This window comes from Genypterus blacodes, unplaced genomic scaffold, assembly GCF_046128005.1.
Source record: "Genypterus blacodes isolate CSIRO-AG114 ecotype Tasmania unplaced genomic scaffold, CSIRO-AGI_Gbla_v1 ptg000044l_1, whole genome shotgun sequence".
In the NCBI taxonomy this organism is placed as follows: Eukaryota; Metazoa; Chordata; class Actinopteri; order Ophidiiformes; family Ophidiidae; genus Genypterus; species Genypterus blacodes.
The window spans coordinates 3,501,297-3,524,252 of record NW_027466857.1 but is presented as its reverse complement, the minus strand read 5'-3'; the positions used below and the strand labels follow the sequence as shown (position 1 = coordinate 3,524,252).

The 22,956-nt window shown below is 40.3% G+C and overlaps 1 protein-coding gene and 4 non-coding genes across 8 annotated transcripts in view; all 5 read left to right on the top strand.

Annotated features, from left to right (window-relative positions):
- prom1a (prominin 1a) overlaps nt 1–22,956 on the top strand; it is a 56,912-nt gene that overhangs the window by 11,485 nt on the left and 22,471 nt on the right. For all 4 annotated transcript variants that reach the window (XM_076149088.1, XM_076149085.1, XM_076149087.1 and 1 more), the window contains exons 6-7: nt 12,259–12,317; nt 16,579–16,784. In XM_076149088.1, the coding sequence (XP_076005203.1) occupies nt 12,259–12,317; nt 16,579–16,784 (265 nt within the window). The remainder of the gene's footprint in view (nt 1–12,258; nt 12,318–16,578; nt 16,785–22,956) is intronic.
- trnat-agu (transfer RNA threonine (anticodon AGU)) lies at nt 8,021–8,094 on the top strand. The gene has a single exon. It is a non-coding gene; the product is annotated as a tRNA-Thr (tRNA).
- Nucleotides 8,476–8,549, top strand: trnat-agu (transfer RNA threonine (anticodon AGU)). The gene has a single exon. It is a non-coding gene; the product is annotated as a tRNA-Thr (tRNA).
- On the top strand, nt 9,039–9,112 carry trnat-agu (transfer RNA threonine (anticodon AGU)). The gene has a single exon. It is a non-coding gene; the product is annotated as a tRNA-Thr (tRNA).
- On the top strand, nt 9,478–9,551 carry trnat-agu (transfer RNA threonine (anticodon AGU)). Its single transcript has one exon. It is a non-coding gene; the product is annotated as a tRNA-Thr (tRNA).

Sequence of the window (22,956 nt, the reverse complement as noted above, 5' to 3'; positions counted from 1 at the left end):
ATTAGGGTAATTCTTCAACTATGGTATTTTTGTGACCTGGGAATATTGATGGAAATAACAAACAACCTTATTTAATTTGGACATAATTGGTAATATTATATACATTACAAACACAAATGACAAATCTTCTGGTATTTTGGGATAAAGACCACCTGTCCCTTAGGGTCACTGTCATTTCACCTCACCACACAAAAAGTGAATTCAGGAAGTTCTGTCAGGGTCATAATGTCTGGTTACCATGGAAACTGTGTAGTTGAGCACACACTGTAGCAGTAGGACCACAGGAGGAACTTAAAATCTAAACAAATCATAGTAAATCTTAGTGGTTATTGTCCGTTATTACCAAACACTTTATATGTAATTTAAAAGTAAACATTCATGGAATCTACAAAATATGTAAGCAGCCTATTCAGAGTTAAAGTTAAATTGACATCTTTCGGGACATTCAGGTTGATGTCTTGTCGCTTTTTTTGTCTTGTCGCATGTTCACTTGATACCTTTAATAGCAATGCTAATACGAACATAACTAGAAATGCTGGCAAATCTTGGCGCGGTGATGCAAAGTAGCTAGGCTGCTATCAGGTTCAGTGGTTCAGTGGAAATGATTCAGACAATTATCTCCCGTAGAATGCCGTGACTGACCAATTAGAATTGCTCATTACACAGAGCCGTGTAGTAAGAGTTATTATCCACTCTGCCCTACAAGAATTTGCCTAAATTACATGGATCACAAACTCTTCCTCACAATGAATCTGTTATACCCTCACATTGTATAACTAACAGGCTATTTGATTATCTACTTTTGTAAACAACATGTTAATATCCAAATTGCACATAAAAGTTCCAAGGGCATTGCCCAAAAAGTGAATCTCATTTATATTATTTAGCTTATTTGCCCTTGTTTTTCAGATGAAGTTAAACAACAATGACAGCAGCTTGTTGTTCAGTCTCCTCACTTTGTCAACACTACTTTTCCCTTTTCTGTGTCTGGTAATTGTGCCTGTGAATGCATGTTTTTCTCGCAAAGGAGATGAGCTGTCATCTACCCCCTGTTGTGACGGTTCCATTTGCATTTAGATGACTGGAATACATCTTTTTGTGCATTACTATTGCCTGTAAAGTACTTCTACTGTGTTTGGTTTCTTTGGGTACAGAAGTGCTCAATAAAATGTGATTTATAGAAAGTATTAGTTCAATCAAAATGTTTTAGTTTAGTTCTGCTACTGTGAAAGAACAACTGTTGAATTCAAAGGGGCTATTGGCTTTCTGCAGAATGTTTTTCATTAAAACCCCTTCGTTAAACTATCGTTCTTTTCACCCCCAAATCTCAGCACTCAAGGATATTTGAATGAAGAGAGTAGATCCTGGCTCTCACTTCTGTTCTGATCCCGTTAAGAGGCAATCATTGTGTCTCATCTATCGAGCCTGTTTCATAGCAGGCGGTCACATTAGAATAGTAAGTAAGAACAGATAAAAGCAGTGGCATTAAGATAACTTGAGCGTTTGACACCTTTCAAGGTAATGTTATAATGCCACCATCAGCTTAAGCTCCCAGCTGTATCGTAGAGACGAGGCAAATCCTGAGGCAGTGAGAGAGAAGGCAGAGAGACGAATCACAAGATCTTTAGAGCAAGACTGGCTTAGAAGATATCAGCTTATTCAAAGAGCATGAGAGATGAAAACATTCGGGACGGATTGTGTACCGCCTCCCAGGGTGCTGCTAAAGCTGTTCATTTAAAGTCATATGTGGGTCAGGTCTGGGTAACCAAGCGGGTACAGGGAGAGAGACTGTGTGCAACTGATGCGTTCGGCCTCTTGGTTCCGCTTCATTGGTAGGTGTCCCTGCAGTCTGCTCTGAGCCGACTGTAGGAATGCAGTGAGTTGTAATTGTCACACCCAAGTCACACGATCCTTGTAGCCTTTTACTCAGAGGTGGTGGGGATTCTGCTCAGTGGAGAGATGTCACAACTCAAAGTAATTTAACTCTCAATTACAATCTGTGCATCTGTCTGGAAAAGGAGCACTTAGCTTAAGTAGTTCATCTCTGTCCCGCCTAACCTTCGTTGCCTTTATCTCATTAATGCATGAATGTGATATGCATGAATTCATTTCCAGGCCCGACCTGAAATTGACCGCAGGATAATTGGACCTGATCCAAAATGTGTTCAACCAAATAGGCTCAAAGAGATATTGAGCGAGAGAAAGAGAGAGGAAACACCGAGACCTGGGAACTTTCAACAACATTGTTCAGTGCTTCTTATTGATGAATTTTAGTAAAAGTAAATATGTTTCAAGTTTCAAAATGCAGCTCAGTATACAAATATCATTACTAGGAATGTTTGTGCCAAGTTATGCAATGTGTTTCACAGTATTTTAATGCTACAGTTGCTCAAGGTGGTTTATATAACTGATTTATATGCTGCAGAATATTGTAATATAATAATATTAAGAGTGATATGTAAGAATAATTCCTGATTTATGTTCTTATCCTGAAAAAACAAACCTGAAAATAAAATGAAATGTAGTAGAATCACAGTAAAAGTCTCCCAAAGCTGAAACACAGAGAATTGTGAGAAACAAAACCTGTTTCTCTTTAAAGGGGTGTAAATATCTGAATTAGACTCACTCAGCACAATCTTATCACTCATTTGTAGTCACCTGTCTCCCCAGGCTACATGTTCCTGTCTGTCATCGTAGACTTACTGGAACGGCTTTAGCCACGATTATCTTGACAGTAATCTGGGACCTTGTTTACCTGGTCCAGACCTTAGAGAAGATCCTCTGAGCTGTCCAGTGTGTGTGTGTCCGATACTATTACAGACCGCTCGGCCCTGTGTTAAACTGAATCTTGCATGAAAAATGACCTGCTTAACCAGCTGACAATAACATGACGTGTTTCAGAGTTTGTCGCAATTGTTTACTTTGAAATGTCATCGAAAATTAAACAGATCAATCAGTCTGCATGCCGTATGCAGGTAACGCCACCAGTACATAATACATGACAAACAGAACAGTTCAATTGCGACCGCGAAAATACAACTAGATTAACTGAATTTTTGAATTGGCCATCACTGGAGATCTTAAGCATTGAGTCTAGTTCTTTGAGATATATATGTATTGTACTGATATCAGGATGAATTGCTGAGTTTGATTCACTTAATTTCCGGTGCATTCACACCAAATAATTGCAAAATGTCAACATGGAAAGCACTTTTTAGAGGGGTTTATTGTGATTCCGGAGCACACAGTCAGAGAAACTGACCTCTATGACCTCACATAGGCGACGTCAACTTCTAAAAGTGTTTTATCTTCTTTAGTCTTTAGTAACAACACAAAAAAACCCTCATGATGTCATTTTGCTTCAACCATCACAGTCTGACACCAAAGCATGGTGAAGGACCTCGCCCCCCCCCAGCCTGTACGATCCACCACACTGTTGTCTGCTAGGAGGTACAGAAGTCTCAGACGCTGCACCTCCAGGCAACTGGACAGTTTTTATCCCCAGGCTGTGAAACTGCTGAACAGCCTTATGTCTGCCCCCCCGGCACGTTTGGAGGCGACTGGAGGAATAGTGCTTGTTAGATTGACGTACATACAGTACATACACATGTTCTCCAATTACAGCTGCTTAAGAAAGCAGATAAGATAAGATTAGATAACAACTTAAGAAGATTCCCTTTTGAGGATCTCCTGTCAGTTTTATAAACACACAATCCCTGTTGGGACTATATTATCAGTACGTGTGCAAGTACTGTATGTGTGATTCATTTCAGTGTGCATTTGAGTGCAATTGTTAACATGTATGTTTAACGTGTGTTGAGGGAGGGACTGAAGCTGAGTGTAGCCAAAAGACATGGATATTGACGGCCACACAGTAATACTCTGCACACACCCACAAACCAGCACACAGGAGAACGTATTCATATACACATAAAGACGCGTTAATCCTGTTTGTTTAATGACTTAACACATCAATAGGCTGAAAATGAACCTGGTTTATTCTTTTGTAATTGAAATGTGCAGGTTAAGTTTCTCCTGGCAGGTACAATCATCCAGCACGGCTTAATGCCTTTTTTATTAGACACACAAACACACACACACACATACACGTGCCCACACATGCACACACACCCTCAGTGTGACATCTGTTTTATTTTGCAAATTTCATTGTGGGAATATTGTTACAAACATGTCAAGATTTACAGATTAACCTTTTAGAATGAAATGATTTAGAATACCTTACCTTTAGAATCAAATACCTTACCTTTTTGCTCTTCTATCTGTGTGTGTGTGTGTGTGCGTGTGCCTGTGTATGTGTGTTCCTGTGTGCCTGTGTGCCTGCGTTCCTGTGTGCCTGCATGTGTGTGCTTGTGTACTTTGGTTGTGTAAAGTTAAACCTGATTCTCTCTCCTTAGTTACTGATTCTATGGTAACAGTGTTTACCTCATGTGGATGTTTTTTTACACGTAGCTCATGCGAAGTCGGCTCTAATTGAAAGTCAGCCCCATGATACACACACACACACACACACACACACACACACACACGCACGCACGCAAGTCCATGTTCTGTTCTTCAAAAACATTCAATGGAAAAGTCAAGCTACGTGCTGCTGTGTGTCAAGCTTCTTAGTAGCCACTCATCTACATAGGATCTCAAGTAGCCGAGGATTTAGAGGCAAACAAACCCAGTAAACGTAGCTCAACCTGCATCAGCGCTTATGACGAATTCACATCACACATCACAAATACTGTGAAGATGATTTTACAAAGGGAGGATTCGTTTTTTTTTAACAGTGGATGTTTCCAGGAGCAGCAGGCCCCTAGTTTGGGTCTGGCTACAAGACCTCAGCAATGCCACAAGCAGTGTTCTCCCTCCCTAGACAGCGAGGGAAGCATCACCTGGAGTGTTGTGTCCAGGTCTAAATAGTGTTGGCACATGTCACCTCCATTGCCTGGAGTGTAGAGATACGATGGAGGGTTGAGGAGAGAAAACAAATAATGGTGACCGATTGCAGACCAGAGCAGCTGATGGAAGCTGAATAGAGCTTGTCTACGGTCTGTTTAGTTACATTTACATTTAGTCACTTAGCAGAAGCTTTTATCCAAAGCGACGTACATATGAGATTGGAATACAACACAAGAGTAAGTGCCAAGAGGCAGAGCCTGGAGGAGGTATAGAGAGAGGTGTTTTTGGTTTGGTTTGTTTTTTTTAATAGGTTGACATTAGGTGTTAAGTTGTTGGTGGTAGATTTAAGTGTTTTTTTTAAAGATTGAGGGAATCAGTAGTTCAAATGGAGTTTAGTTACTCATTCCACCACCTGGGGACCACAGTGTAGAAGTGTCTGGCTAGAGATTTAGGGCCCTGTGGTGGTGGCACCAGGTGTTCTTTGGCAGAGTGAGTGTGAGGGAGCATAAACCTTTCTTCACTTTATCAGTGCAGAAAGGAGCCAAGGTGTATATAATGCAGTTGCTATGGTTGGTAAATGAACAACTGAGCAAGTTTGAATTATGAATGTGGCCCATTTTGGATGAATGTTTGTAACGTTGTGTGTAAGGCAGAGAACTGTGTGTAGTGTTCCAAACAAAGATGTCTTCCCCATCTTTGTTTGGAATCTCTACTTGCCGCTATACTTTGGCACTGTAAGGGGGGGATAATGTGCCATCTTTCTTCTTGGATTTCTCTTTGTTAAGTTTGAGTTTTGGTTGGCACGCCTGTACTACTACTACTTAAACAGCCGACAAATCACTTTATGTCACTGGGAAGCAGCGGCCAAACAGCGGCTCCTCTCTGGGTTGTTGTCTACCTCCCTCAGAATCTCTCTCTCTCTCTCTCTCTCTCTCTCTCTCTCTGTCCTGAGATAACTTGATCATTTGCGTCCTGTTGTGGAATCCTCAACTGATTGTTAATACAAATTCACAGTAACAGTCGGTGGACATGGACCCCATGGCACTGCTTATATACCTATTTATTTTTTAATAAGCCTTTTAGTCATGGATTTTTTTCACAGATGACTGGTTGGATTTTGTGGAGGGAATATTAAAGTTCAGCTTATTCAGTTTGTGGCTTAAGGAGCTACATTGAACCTGCTGAACAGTGTGACGCTTCACACAAAATTATGTGAATGTGCAACTTTACTCAGTCTTAAAGTTTCTCCAATACTTTTACCCAACTATTAACCACATGCAGATGCAATTAGAACGAGTGAGTAATCCTGCACACACTTTCCAATTGAAGAACAGGGGATTGACTGTGAAAACCAAATTCCTTGTAACAGGAGGACGTAATGTGTTAGTGTCCTTTCATGATCATGACTGATAGGGAAGTGAAAGGTAAAAAGTTGAGCACAAAATGTCCAGTATTTCCTTTTCACCGCTGTGGAGAAGGTGCTTTGTTTGACCTTTCACTTGACACCACCGTACCTCATCTCGCTGGCAACTCAATCTGGATTTCGTGACATTCGTTTAGAGAAAAAAAGAATAAGCTTCCCCAAGGACAAGGTTATAGGCTTTTCAAAACTGTGGGTTACATGATCTTCCTGAATAGATGATGCTGTTTGAGCGTTATTCACTGTTTACACAAAGGCCAGTCATCTCGACAACTCAGCTTTGATAACACAAGCGCAGGAGGTCCTTGTGGTTAAAGGGACGGCTCATGACAAGAAGACATTTAATCATCAACTTCACTTAAAACAAATATGACTGATGAAACCTGTACAAGGAAAATGATTTCACATTTACTTGAATACAAATATGAAATATCCTCCAGTAAATCCAAACCAATAAATCTGCAAATTTGGAAAGATAAACTACCCATCGTAATGTGAAATGCATTTGCTAAGATTTACCTTCTTCTTTATTATCTTAGGTCACATTTTGGTTCCTGATTTACTGAAGCATTGTACGTTTGTGTAAAGAAGAACAATTGCCTAATTTCTCTCCAGCGCTTCTGTTGTTGTTGTCATAATCAGTGATGAAGTTTGGCTCATGTGGACTGCGGAGCTGCCACTGTGTATTATTTTGATTGAGTTTCTACTCCTGGTAGTTCCCGCTCAAGTAATTCTTATTTATTTCAGAACTACAGGCCACACAACACCTCCAACCTGATCAGTCTGGAGTCGTTCTGATGCCAGACTTTCTGATTCCACTCAAAAATGTGTCACGCTCTCAGCCACGTCTGAAATCTAATCTAAATGATGCATGGCTGACATCAGTTTCAGTGGAATTGGCACGGCGTACGATGGCAGGGATTTGTGGGATGGTCGTCTGATGCCACTGTGTTTGTTTCACTACCACAGGAGCCAAATCCTTACAGACAATCCACGCAAAGACGAACTTGGTTGTATTCAGCCTCCACAGGCGTACGCTTGGGCGCTTCACTCAAATCAATTAATCCGTGGCACTAATCACATTTCCTTCTCTGACACCCAGAGGGGCTGTGTTTGGGATTACCACTCATACATCTCAGTTTGGCCTGTTGTTATTGTTTTCCATTTTAATCTTCTTTAGATAATGAACATAATAAACCTTGCGGTGCGGTGTAAAGGCTCTCATGTGGTGAATACATTTTCTAGCCTTGGATTACAAACTCTTCTTGCCAACAGTATATCTTAATTTACATCCATTTTAATTTCCAGCACTAAAGCTTTCAACTAATATTTAACAATGATTCTCAGCATAACTAGTAATTACCAACTATTGTATGAATTGTAACATATGATCAAACAGCTTTTTCTGTGTATTACTCTCACCTTTCAAAAGTACAAACTCAAGTTGCAAACTGATGACTTGATGACTTGTTTTGGATATGGAGCACAACATGTAAAGCCTTGTTGTTGGGTAAAATCCGTTCAGACTCCGATACATGTACAACCGCAGTAAAGTTGCTTAATCTAGAATCATTAAATTAGTGTATAGATTTCGCACAATTCTTCCTGGCCTGTCCTACATGGTGTTAACAGTGAGCAGGTTTGAGTCTGAAGCATCAGAATGTCAAAGGATCTCTAGTTATCATTGACAGAGGCGCTGTGGCTTAGTTGGTCAAAGCGCCTGTCTAGTAAACAGGAGATCCTGGGTTCACATCCCAGCAGTGCCTTTCTTCTCCTCGGCGGCTCAGTGAGAGACCCTTGATGTCTTTGCCAAACGTGAATCATTTGTCCCATAATTAATAACCTGTTTCATTATCAGGAAAGTGCTTTCATTATCATTCCAACATGGTCAAGATACATTCTGGTCATTACACTTATTTCAGTCGTAAATGTGCAGCTTCAGATCAGATTTGAAACTGAATCTTCTTATTTATAAACAAGATTGTGCCAAAAACATTGCTTAGACTTTTGATCTTTACATCACATTGGCGTTACATCAACGCCTGTAATTATGTTTCCACTGTGTTTGCATGGGTGCTTGTGTGTGCCCGTTTGTGTATACATGCGTGTGTGTGCAGCGACATCACGAATAGTTTCACATCAACCGAGGTGCTGTGGCTTAGTTGGTTAAAGCGCCTGTCTAGTAAACAGGAGATCCTGAGTTCCAATCCCAGCAGTGCCTACAGTATTCTTGGTGGCTCAGGCAATTGTGCTTTTCCCTCAAAGCAAGTCCTGTTTTTCATTAGGATTATCTTTATCTCAAGCATAAATGTATTTATAAAGTTTAGCCTCTGAATGCACAGCAACTAATACACTTCCTTTCATATACTCTGCTTTATCTTCCCCCAAAACCTCTAACTCCATTTTGGTTCACAGTTAAGAAGCTGTTGCAGCAGACTTGTCCATCACTACCTCGTCATTTCAATGATTCCATGACATTCTGAGCAGCTTGTGCTATTCTGAGAGAATCAATGGAGAACAGTGGAATAGATACTCAGCAACACCATGCAAGCTGTTGGGTATAATAATCTTAGGTATAATTCCCTCAGAGTAAGGCACATATGCGACTTCAAAGTGGTTTGATTAGGGGAAAAAATATATGTTTATGTGTGTAGCACTTGTGAATTAATGTAAAGAACTAAATTCTTTGATGCATATTTGTGCTTAAAGGGGTGCTGTGGCTTAGATGGTTAAAGCGCCTGTCTAGTAAACAGGAGATCCTGGGTTCAAATCCCAGCAGTGCCTTTTCAGTCCATATTGGCTCCATGCTTGAAAGTCATGTGATTGATAAAAAGTATCTTAATGCTCTTTTTCCAAATCTTGGTCCCATGAACATTTGCCTTTTTTTGAAGGAACTTTTTATGATATTTAATCTGAAAAACACCATTTCTTCTTTTTAGGAGTGAATGTGGTGAGTTATTGTTTCGCATGACAAGTGATCATGAGAATATGTGGGGTAGAACTGAACGCTTTTGCTTGATCTTACAAGCCATTTTCCTTGATTTCCATTGATAATTAGTGAAGATGTTGTCATGAACGATGTGGGTCCACAGTCAGATTACATTGCCGACAAAGTGACCAACTGTAGGACTTGGCACCATGTAAACTGAGGTGCTGTGGCTTAGATGGTCAAAGCGCCTGTCTAGTAAACAGGAGATCCTGGGTTCAAATCCCAGCAGTGCCTCTACTGTCCTTGGTGACCACGCCAGTATTTAATAGAGAGGCCTTGTGCAATATAAGGCTCACTATTCCAAAAAACTGGTAAACAGAACAGAGATTGATGGCTGTTGTCTTTTCTATGACAGCTTATACAGTATCTTCCTTTATTTCTTGACCTTTGTCGCAGCCTTTGGTCAGCACGGCGTGTCTCATATTTCAACAAATATTACAACAACAGTGTTTGACCTGAAAGCTTGTTGAAAAGCATTAAGGTCTCTGGTGTAACATTAAGCCAAAGTTACTGTTCACATCAAGGCACACACACACACACACGCACAGACAGACAGAAATTCACACACACCTTCGCCACAAGGTCAGTGTGTTCTTTCAAACTTTGACAAAGAGCTAATAGAAGAAGACTAACGATAGCTCAAAGTTCGACCTACTGTAATTATGGGAGTCTGGATCATTTTCTACCTCCGTCTCCAAACACACAATAGTGCCTTCCAGGGGCAATCCTGGGGTGGAGGAACTAACCTAGAAAAACACAAAAAATAGTTTGGCTGGTCTTAAAAAAAGGACATATTATCCTCTATTCTTTTTCTTTGTAGTATAACGCAGTAGTGAGCATGTGTTGAACATTGTCAAAGTGTCAAAAGCTGAAAACTAGGCCTGTAGAAATTCATACCTCTATTACTTATGAATTTGCATGCCTGCACACCTGATTAGGGGGAATTTGCATGCCTACACACCTGATTACATACCTATCAACTGCCAGGCTAGGGAGCGAGTGTTTGGCCGACGTTTGCTTTTCACAACATGTGATTGTTGCTCAGTGTGCATAACAGCTTCAGCAAGACAGAGGGGAAGTCTTCTGGTGTGTGTTGCAATTTCTTCACTGTATATTACTGAATAAAAATAAGAGGAGAAATCTGGTGTTTCCCCTGAAAATGTAATACTGGTGTTATTTTAGATTTTTATTATCAACAGCAAATCCCATGAAATGCTCAGAACTGGAAAATCCAGTTTGTGTAGCCAACTTTTGTTCATGACTTACTGTGGATAAGTGATGTGATCCCCAAACTACCCTGTAAACACTATACAACCTGTAAAGCAATCGTTGCTGGGGCAGGAGGGTTTCTGATTTTATTTTGAAAAGGAAGATTTTGCCATAGAGCCATACATTGCCGATAGGGCCTGAATATTACAGCTCCATAATAGACTGGGAAGAGCTTGGAAATAAATGGAATTCTGATCCGGAACTAGATCTGTCTCTAAATGTAATGAATACCAAAAATTTCAGCAAAATCCATCCATTATTTCTGGAGATATTCCGCTTAAAATGAGACAAACATACAAACGAGATGAAACCAAAACCTCCCTCAAAGAGGCAATTATGTTATTTAGCGGTGAATTTAAAGGTTTCCCAGCAACACGGATGATTACTATAACCTGATTGAGGTATAGTGAGTGTAATAAGTCTCAGTGTGGAGCAAAGTGTTGCAGACAAACATTTCTAAATGAATAAATTAAGGCAAATGAGGCATGATTTCTCTAAACGCTGCCATCCATTTCTTTTTTAACTCTCACAATTACTTGCTGCAATAGAATACTGGTGGAACCTCATACTGATACAGATCCACTACTCTGGATAATAGCGAGTTCTAATCCATTTGGTCATAAATTAAAGAATATCTCGTCCACTGTTCCTCTGTAGAATACACTTTATTAAGAAAGGGGATCCCTGTATTGCAGGATAAGGAATAGCTATTGTGTCTTTGGCATCTTATTTTTGGAAACCTATTGCCGCTGGGGATCGTCTCTGTCTGTATCCCGGTGATATGACTCAGAGCCTGAGCTGCTCCAGGTGTGGATATGAAAGAGCGGCAGCATATTTGATACAGCAGGAGATAGACTTGTTCACTTTCTTTTGTGATGTCTTTCTGATATCAGCTTTCTTTCAGTGGACTGTGATTGAATAAGAAAAGACAGTGAGGATTTGCACAGAGGTGATATCTTATTCAGTTATTGTCCACAAAGCCACACTGACTAAAATACAGAAATAGCACAAACCTAATCTAATCAATCCAAATCAGAAAAGCCCTCATTTCACAATTCACCATATTATTTCAACTTATAAATTTGCCTTTAATGAAAGCCCCAATATTACAGCTACAACTGCCAGATATAAACATTCTTAGTTTGATAAGTTGCTGGCACCAAAAGCAATACTCATGAGCCTCACTGACTGTTGTTATGATGATGATGATGAGGAGGAGGATGATGATAGTGTTGCTGTTGGGGTCGTCTGCATTGTTGATCCTTTTAATTATCATCGGCTCTATTTTGTGTCTATTTTACTTTTTTGGGGGTGGGGGAAACACATACATGCACATTAGGTTTGGGTAGATTTTCCATGTTCCATGCTCATATTTGTGTGTATTCTGTTATTATTAAATGCATTTCTGACATTTGACATTTGACAAGTTAGTAGAGCATATTAGAGTAGAGTATTGATATGAAATATGTATTTTTAAAGATTTTTTAGACAGACTTCTGTTTATGTGTAGTGACAGTAAACAGACTTAAACACTGATGCCATGTTTTGGATTAAAAAAAGTTGCTACTTTGCCATGTACGCATTATTATAATTATTATTATTATAGAGCAACGTTGAATAGAACAACAGCATCAGATTCCTCATGTTGTGTGTCTCTTCTTTCCTCTTGCAGATGCTGTTGTCAAACTAGCAAAAGACAGGAAGGTACCCATGAAGGGGGATTTTGTAAAGGTAACCCAAAATTGTCTTTGTGTGTGTTGAAATGATTTTCCTATTCCTCTATCTTTCTCCATAATATTTTTCTAATTTTCATGTTGTAACTATGCATATGTTTTACAGACAGAAATGCATTCAAAATCCTCAGTTTATAGCAGTTTATAGCATTTTTTATAACTCATGCAACCAAACACCTGACAACTCGACAATAATGGGATTTGACTCAAAAAACAAAAACAAAATGCAATCAGATATGCCTGTATAAACTGTATATGTGTGGATTTGCATGTCTAAGTTCTTTCATTTCTCTTAATGTTGTGTTTCATCCTGTTGTTTTTTCCGTCGCTTGACTCTTTCTATGACGCTGTCGGTTGCCTTTGTCTTCTGCATGTCCTCTTCATCTGATCTGCTCTCATCTGGCCTCCCACAGCCAGAGAACATAGTGCTGAGCCTCCAGGTAAAGTCTTCACATTGGACTTACTGTCGAACCCCTTGTCCCATCTTAACGCCTCACCTTCCACTGTCCCAGTCACGAGGGTTGCACAATTACGGTGTTATGTGCACAAAAAAACACACACTTTATTAGTTGTGCAGCCCGAGTGCTCTCACCCAGACAATCCTATCCAACCCGTAGCTACCTAGTTTGCCTAACCAAGATTGTAGCTTCCTTGTCAGTTGTGGCATATCCTGATTAAGAGCTGTATTTGTAGATAAGCAACAGTGCTGACTGGATCACAGCACTACCAAGGGACGATTAATGCTGCTTTAATGCCAGATTAAATTCAACATGGGGTCGGTTTTGCTTCACAAAACAAACAAACTCATTAAGCCACTATTGCTCTCCCTTGCTGCAACACCATTGTGCACACTGAGTCTCTAGTCGGCCCCTGAAGAGCCAACTTTGGCTGGCCAAATTTTGGCTCGTTTCATACTTGGCAGGAGACTAAACAGGATGTGGGAACTGTGACCATGTTCAACACAAACTCGTTACTTTATTAGACTATAAAAATGATGTAGACAACACAAAAACAGAGCATGCCCACCTAAACGTTAAAGCCTTTCTGTGTATACTTTTATCATAATGACTAGATTTAATAGCCAGTTTAAATTCCTGACAGCTGGCCAGTCATCTATTGTCCTACTCAGCAGTATTCACTATCCACACACGTACACACACTTAATCTTGTATATGCTGATGCTGACAGAACGCCGCTTGTACTTTAATTCCCCCACACGCACTGACCTGGACCTCTGACACACAGCCACAGCACATACACGCTCAGAAAAAAAACATTCAGTATTCAACGAGATTCCCGTCGACTGTGTGTTTCCACAGAGATTCAAACTTTCACACAAAAAACACACAAGTTCTCTCAATATCTTCCCCTCATCAATGGAGAGAAGAAAAATCATTGTTCACTCTCTCCAGAAAATGATTTACAGTCATAATACCTCAGGCAGTGAAATATTGTGCCTTTGCCAACCAAATCAAAAGCAGATATGAGAACTCCAAATGTTTCTATGTGGATACTTTGAGAAGCGTGATGTCTGTGTAATAAATGTCCTTTTAAATGACATACTACAGTGTGAATGTGCAAGCTTAGCTCTTTTGTGATTGGCACTGAACTCCACAACCTCTAATATCTCACCAACCATTAAATCCAAGGCTTGGCAATGATTTTCTAAGGAGTCCACGGCAGGTTATTTTAGTTATTAGTCTCGTGTTGAAGGTGAGTTCATCAGTTAAATCACCTCCCTTAGGCTGGGTTTAAATGAAAACCTGCACCTAGTAATCATTCAACGGCAAAACTCTTGCTGAAGTTGTTAAAGTTGCGGTCTACCATCAGGTTGGCAGCGAAACATATTGCAGTTTGTTTTCCCTTTCTGTTATTTCAGTTCCAGAGAGCTTTGGTGGGCATCTATGAGCATGAGGAAAACAAATTTGAAATGTAATCAGAGCTGGAAGTATCACTAGAATCCTATCATTAAGTAATACACGGTACAGTGAGCAGTTTAGGGTATTAGTTTCTAGCTCGAGGACGCTTAAGCAGACTGTGAAATACTCATTTTCTTCTTGGCCAAATTCCCTCTCCATCATCCAGTCTGTTGTAATTTAAAGGTTGACTTTTTTTTTGCGAGGATTCACCCAATAACAGGCAGAGCCCAGAAGCAGAATGACAATGCAAATGTTCAGATTTGCACGATGTCCTCATTGACGCTGGCGCAGCTACTCGAAATGAAACACTCATACGCTCAAACGCACTCGTGCACAATTGCTTTTGCGCCATCTCTGCCCCTTCTGTGTAATGTCAGAGTGGATGTGACTGATGATCTGTCTCTTCATCCATTCGTCCATTCTATATACCCACTCATCAAGCTTACCCAGTTTAAGGTCATGAGGGACTGGAGCCTATCCCGACGATCACTGGGGCGAGATGCGAGGTCACCAGGCCGAACGCACATAGACAGACAAACTCATTCACACTCCTGTTCACACCTACGGCCAATTTGGAGTTTCCAGTTCACTGGAACCTGTATTCCACATTGACTCAGAGTGAGCATACAAGGACCATCATAATGTGAGGCAGCAGTTCAAACAACTCCCGTGTTTGCGTAGAGATTTCAGGGTAAACCAGAGAGGAATACTTGCCCCTGAGCTGCTGTGAAGCCGTCGTTACTCTACATATTAAGTAGCCAAAGCTGCTGGTTCCTGGAGCAAGTGAGGTCATTGAGTCATGAGCAAGGTTAAGATTAGTGACTCAGTCAGAGCCTGCAGGGAGAGAAGTTCATCCATTCAGGAGCAACAACAGCGGCCCTGCTTTGAGCATCACTGTGACAAGCTGCATACGGTGTGGGAATTAGAAATCCCCCATTTAATTTTCCAAATTTCAAAAGTCTGGTGCGGAGATTAAGCGGGAGCTCTGAGATACATGACAAGGGAAGGTGGAAGCGCCACTAAGAAGCTGCCATCGGTGCAATTTAGCTCTGGTAATATATCAGGCAGAATGAGGAAGAAAGCCGACAGAATTCCCACTGAGTCGCTTTGATGAATTCTCATAGTTAAGAATGATCAGGGATTGGGATGAGATATGTGCATGCAAACTGTCTAAATACAGTTTGCATGCATAAGTATAAAGCTGCATTCTTTCCTTTTGCCTGTGGAGTCTAAAGTGAATTTACAATGTTACTCATGAATTTGTTATTTTAGATATACAGTACATATATAAAAACATTTCTACTTGTCTCCTAGTCTAAAATACAAAAGAACAGAGAATAGATTTAATTCCTAGAAAAGTTATACAATAAATCTAGAAAAGAAATATTTAGGTCAAAAACTAGGAAATTCTTGTCTTCTCTTCACTTCTCTTGTCGTCCATTTTTGCTTGAGTCCTTCAAACTCACTCTGTAAACAACAGACAGGTTATGTTTACTGGCAAGTCTAATCTAAAATGTCTCTGTCCAGACCAGTAGGCTCAATGCTCTTTAGATGGTTAATTAAATCCAAATCCAATGAAAAGTAAAATTGCTAAAATGATTTTGGACTGCACATGTTAGTGTCACGGACCCTCCCCCCCTCACCTTTGTTTACTCCTAACAAACATCTGTGCTCTCATCCTAGATTCCAACCACTCACAGCACCAGAATCTGCATTTCAATTAAAGTTTTATTACATTGAAACAAGTTTGATTATCTCATTTGATTCTTTGTTTCATAGAACAAGCTTCTTTGTACCACTCGACATTCTCAATTACCTTTTAAGATGGAATTTCATCGCACTGCACTTGAATAAAATGCAATCTTATTTGAGATGACTTTCTTCTTCACGTTTCTATATTCTTGTGGCATAGTGCAATTTGTTTGAAATCCTTTCAGTTTCTGCTTTCAATATGTAGTATGAGAGCTCCCTAATCATCCCACAGGTTTAGACAGAGTCTTGATGCCTCAGCTGTTACATAACATCTGCATTGTTTATTAAATCCTTCTTAGCCCAAGAGTAGAGAGAGAACTCCCCGTATATATTTTTAGATTTGTAGCTCATTTCATCCTCTTCTTTCTTGTGTGTGTCCTCTTAATGTGTCCTCTCCTCTCCCTCTCTCACACGTTCCCCCTCTCATCTCCTTTCCCTGCTGCTGACCTCTGATCCCATCTTCATCTCATTTCTCCTCCTCTGTCCTGTATCTTTCCTATCCTGTTTGTGCCTTGTTTTTCATCTCTTTTGTCCTTTCTCTTTCATCACGCCACCACCACCTCCGCCTCTCCTCCCCGCCGACCCCAGATGGCGTACTATGAGATGGGCTTCCTGGTCTGTGCGGCTCTGGGTCTGCTCTTCACAGTGCTGATGCCCATCGTCGGCCTGTTCTTCTGCATGTGCCGCTGCTGCGACAATTGCGGCGGCGAGATGCACCAGCGCCAGAGGAAGAATGCTGACTGCCAGCGCGGCCTGCTGGGAACTCTGCTCTTCTTCACCTCGCTGATCATCACGTGAGTGTGACACACAAGCTCACGCACAGAAACGCACATGGAGCACAAATAGGCGAGCATATATAGATCAGAGTGGGATGCACAAGCAGAGTCGTCTTTCCACACAGATGCACACACAGACACACACGCATGCAGGTTATTTGCCCACAGATGCAATTGAGATCATTTGAAATCTACAGCTTTGTCCTTTTTATTGCTGCACATATGCACATACACATACACTCTCTAGTCATCTTGTGTGTTTGTAAAGCGCACAAACACACACACACATACACACACGCATGCATGGCGGTCATCAGCCTAGTTTTCCCATCCCCCATTCAAGTTTCTATATATAGTAAAGTCCTCCTGAAGATACTATGTAGCATCATCCTTCATGTGTGTTCAATCTTCATGGTGGAATCACAGTGAAAGCTTTCATTTGTAATTCATTTGTTGTGGCAAGGACAAATAATTAGGAAATTAATTATCATCTCAAATACAAGCAAAACAATTATAAAGAATGATAGACTTTGACTCGTGATATGTTTCATATGGTGAGCATCATTTTGATGCATCCAGCGCTTAGTCATTGTGTGACTTTGTCTAGTTGTCATTTCCCTATTTCGATGCACATTTTGAGCAATCTCAGCTGGGGATCTTAGCCTGTGTGACTTACAGAGACTGTGGCAGTAGAAAGGCCATCAGCTTCCAGATAAATACATTTTAAACATCACGACTGTAAATCATTGTTGTAACGAACTCCAGCTTTTTTTATCTTTTTTTTGCTGTCATTTTCAGTCATACCTATCCATCATTGTACAGTGAATAATTAAAGAAATGTCTTTTAACATGACTGCACATGGACAGGCAGCTGTAGCCAGCCAGAAAAGAGTAAACAAGTGCCAAACAATACATGCTACCATCAAGACTGTATTCCCACTGCACATCTTCTCAGTTGCAAAGCATGATTTATCTTCTTTTTGATAGGAAATGTTTGGAGTAAGAGGGACTTGGTTGACAAATGTCAGGAGCAAAGTTTTAATTTTTCCTCGTGCTTCTTCTCCAAGAACCTCTTTCATCATCTTGCTGTCCCGTATCTTACTGAAACTCATCATTCAGAAAATAGGCCAGGGGAAACTCAATCCACTCTGCACTTTGTTTTTGTCTCAGCAGCAAGAAGAATCAGTAGCCACTGGGGCCTTTCAAAAGTAAAAAAAAAAGAAAAAAAGGCCTGGGAAAGCTACATTTACCTCCTGTGTTAGACAGACAGAGGGGATCCAGGAGTGTACTTAGTTTGATGTTCTTTGACTATCTGTCTTTATTGGAACAGAGCCCAGTTATTAGAAATTCCACAGCAATATCCTAGTGGACCCGACAAGAGTGTCTGCATCCTCGGAGCTCTTATTAAATCTCCTCGACTACCAGGCGCAGATGCCGCTGCAGCTCTAATGAAGCAATTACAGCCCACAGAGCCCAGGCCCAGGCTGCTTCTTATACCGACCACAAAAGCTGACAGCCAAGCACTGGGGAGGACGGGGGGGGGGGTTATTTCCTAAGACATGTGTAGATTGGATTAAAAGAGATAAAAGGCACCCAGATAGGGGCGAGGACGGGAAGATTGCTCAGAATGAAAGAGGGGAGAGAAAGTGAGAGACAAAACAGAAGGTTACCAAGCCTGGATGTCACATTCAGGGTTACAAGTGTGAGCATTTAGACCTAAATCTGTTTTAAATGACCAAACTAAGCAGCTGCTTATGTTGCTTAGTATGCAGGGCTGGCCCTGATTTGTATGAAATCTAAAATGTTAGATAGTGTAACTCCTACCTGAACTAGGTTGTTTAGATTCAATCCAGATCTAGATAATTATGTCCATTTATCTGTCCACTTTATTAACTGTGATTGCCAATTTTTTTTAAGAAATGTAGTCTCATCCAATTTCATCTAAAATCCTTTTAAAATCCTTTTGAAATACAATGGCCTTTTGCAATCTGCACTACAGTACTGACACAATGCGACAAATGGCATTGTTACTCTTCAGCCTGAAGTATAGACTTATTGACTCTGCCAGAAATCATCATCAAATCATCATGAAAATGTGTGAAGGTGCTAAAATGTGTGAGTTGAAATGATAAGACATATCCTGTCCCGCTGAAAGAAAAGCAGCGCAGTGCAATAACTCATCTCAGTGACAGAGATGGGAGGCGTTCACATTTACCTCTAAATAACCGATGTCTGAATGGAAATAGGACACAAAGTCTTGAAATATGGGATGTTACCCTTTCTAAATAAACAGGTGCAAAATCAAAAATGGACGCCAAATATGAACAAACCAGATTACTTTATGTATTTTAAATTACATGTTGTCTTTATATTGATTTTGCTGGATGCATGCATGTTTGATTGATCTTGGTTCACTTAATCACTGTGTCTGCAGGTTTTCCTTTTATTTCTAAGGTGAATTTGCTTCTCACCCAACGGCACGTTCCAAATACATGAGCACAGTAGGCTAATCCCATCATTAGTTATTGTAGAAGCTAGGCTGCTGATTAACAGACCTGGATAACCTGGAATTACCACACAAGCGTAACATTGATTGTACACAAATGAGCATGATGAGCAATGCTGGGAAACTAACGAGAAGCGGAGGATCCCAGATGAACTCCCACAACAGCCCGTTAGAGATGTGTAATCATTGTAATAGTTAGTTATGCGTAATTGTACTGATACATTATTAATGATAACCTTGAGTAAATAAGGTACCTGTTGCTCTCTTGATAGTGTCCACGCAAATAACTCAAACTAATAAGGATTCACGTATTTAGTTTGGTTTTATTTAATACGTTGCTGATTCAAAACATTATATAATGAAATGTATCTAGTCTGACAGCCTGCAGAGCTCTGATTAGTACTTACATCTCTTTCTAAATCCCTGCGTGTTTGTTTGTATTGCGTGTGTATGAATGGCGCAGGGCCTGTACAGTACAGCAGGGTGCTACATTACTGTGTGCCTGCTGGCTCTAAGGCCACACAGTACATTATTAACAGCAGGAGCTGATTCATTCGACACAAATCTGCTCTGATTCCACCAAACCCCCGCATAGATTTACAATGCTAAAGGTGACAAATAGATTATCCCACCCTTTGTCGGTTTTTACTGAAGGATCGCTGCCTCGCACTTTTTACCCAGCATGCAATTCACAAGTCTTTTTCCACTCTGTGGGTGTCTAACACTATCAACATACAAGGTCCCAACAATATAATCAACACGATCCAATTCATATGAGGTCTAATGAGTGAGAATACAGGCAACAGAACTGTGCTCTTATTATAAAACACCAAGAGAAAATATGAACTCAAGATATGAACTCAAATCAAATACAGCCTCGATAACCATTGGGAACTATAGGTGATGTTTTGTGTTGTAATTCAACAGTATAGGAAATTAGGAATCTACTGTCTTATGTACTTAATGGGAGATAGGTAGTCATAGGTAATTTATGGCATTTAATTGGCTTAAAAATGTAGACTTCTCTAGAATTCTCACATTTGCTCGATAATCCAAAGTTTGCCTGTCATGAGGACAACACAATTTGAGCGACATCCCTATACTAAAAAACCGTTTGAAGGATGCGCATCAACAGACGTTTTGTGACTTTACAGCCCTCCAGCTACATCAATGTCAAAACAAGTCTTTTGTCTGAACTGCTCTCCATGCCATATTCACTCGCCTTAGATGAGACCAGCTCCTCAGGTTTATTTACTTTGTGTACCAGGCAGGCAAATGATTATAACATAATGTTCCTTTATTAGATGTGACTGCTAACCTTCCAAATACACAAAAAGTATTTACAGCTATTTGCAGTGAGTCAGGTCATGTCATTTCCTTTAGATTTAGGCTCAATGCGCTATTGAACATTTACAAAGATAAAGATATATAGGAGCAGGATATGAGCATAAAAGTTCAAACAAGCAAGAATAAGGTCAAATAATTCCAAAATGGAGTTAATTTCATGAAACGGAACATGAGGTTAAGTAGGAAATATTATTTGGATACATTTTTTCTATCTATCTATCTATCTATCTATCTATCTATCTATCTATCTATCTATCTATCTATCTATTTAATTGAACAATACATTTTAGGATTTAACTAGAAGTCAATATAAAAAGGGTCTCTCTCTCTCTCTCTCTCTCTCTCTCTCTCTCTCTCTCCCTCTCTCCCTCTCTCTCTCTCAGGCAATGTCACCTGTTCACAATTCTCTATTCCACAGACACTGGTGTGTGCACACAAATGTAAGCCACCAGTATAAAATTAGTCACTTTTTGACAGACTCACACAGCTAAACACACACACACACACATGCACACGTTCTCTTCTTCCCACACATCACTCAGTTAACAGCTTCCCTGGGGATTCATCACTCGCTGGGTTATTTTTAGGGGATTCATTAATAGTGTGAGGAGCATTAACTTAAATCTGTCACAACGGACTATAAAGATGTCACTTGCCGACTAAATGTCAAGATACAGGGATTTCATTCCCAGTGCCAAAGTTTTGGAGTAGTCACAGCCAACTTTATAGAAAGTGCCTGTGGGGGAAATGAGTTGCAGCAACAGTAAAAGAAAGGATTCAGCTGGGAGATTGGGGCTTAAATACAATAATGCTTCTTCATTATAAAACAAACAAATACCAGGCAAACACTGAAACATAAATTCTAAACCAGAATTCAAGCAATTATTGAGCAAAGTTACGTAATGAGTTTCATTGTCATCAATATGTAAAGCAGACAAGTGGTATTGATATTCATCTTCCTCAGAGGAACTTACGGACGTACCATTCATCACATGTTCTTAATATTTGCTGAGATTGGAGGATGAGTTCTTATATTTTCAAGGATGCCTGAACTCTTATTCCACTCTAAAGCCTTACGCAATACAAACATCAGATAACGTTCTTATATCATCATATATCTGACAAACCTCAGTGTAATATTGATAGAGGAAGATGTCAATGATTTCATTACATTACGATCATTTGGCAGACGCTTTTATCCAAAGCGACTTACATTATATTACCACCCTTCGCAGAGGGGGGAGCAATTGAGGGTTCGGTGTATTGCTCAGATCCTCGGCAGGGACCCGAACCAGTCATAGTGTGTGCTGATGAACATGTTTTTGCATACTGGTTGTACCTGGACTATTAATTGTCTCCCGCCCAGCAGGGGCTACAGGTGAAAATTAGTTTTGTAGCTAAAATCTGGTCTAATGACCGATTGTGCTTAGTCCCTGACAAATACATGAATAGATAATACAAATGTGTTCCATGCAGGGCCCACTAATAGGGAAGGACATCGATTCAGCTGGTTTCTAATTTAACCAGAACTTCAGCTGCTTGGATAATTGCCTTCGTGGAATTACACTAAGGAATGTTTTAAAATTTAAATGTCCGAGACTGACGGATGAATAATTACTTTCCCACACAGCTGATTAGACAGAAAGCAATACTTACACATGCCTTGTTTAACTCCATTGTGTATATGTTGTGTGTTGTGTGTAGAGTTATGCATTCTCTGCGTGCCTTTTAGTTAAAAGTGTTGTATTAGTATTAAGCTATTAGAGTGAATGTGATGATTGCCATCTTTTTTATGGTGAGAGGAGAATAGAGGTCCAGTTCCAGCAGTGTGAAAAGCAACAAGGGGCTGAAAGGCGACTGTCTCAGCCTCGCATCTACAGTCCAGCTGAATGTGAGCCATTGTTGTGAGTTTGTAAAAGCTATGGAACCACCAGACCGTGTAACACTCACTACCCTGCCCTCAGTAGTGGCCTAGATTCGAGGGCCCGGTGTTGGTTTGATGCTCTGATGTGGCCTCATGGGGTTTCCACCCTTAGAGTTTCATGTGTCATTTGGCTGTCACCCAAATCAGAATCGCGGCCTATTTTCGAAGTAGCTGGAGGTGAATCTTTGTTCAGCTGAATCCTCCCCTCTTCTCAATAAGACACACAGTCAACAAGATCAGAGCAGCTATTCATCTCGCAGTTTGAGTTAGTGGGTCATTTCCTTATTTCATGTAACTGATCGCGGGCGGTGAACACATCTGCTCGGAAGAATTGATACCAGTCCAATGTTTCATGAATAAGGTAAAACCATCAGAAGGGTTTTGACTCTAACTATCCAACGTTTTACTTCTAT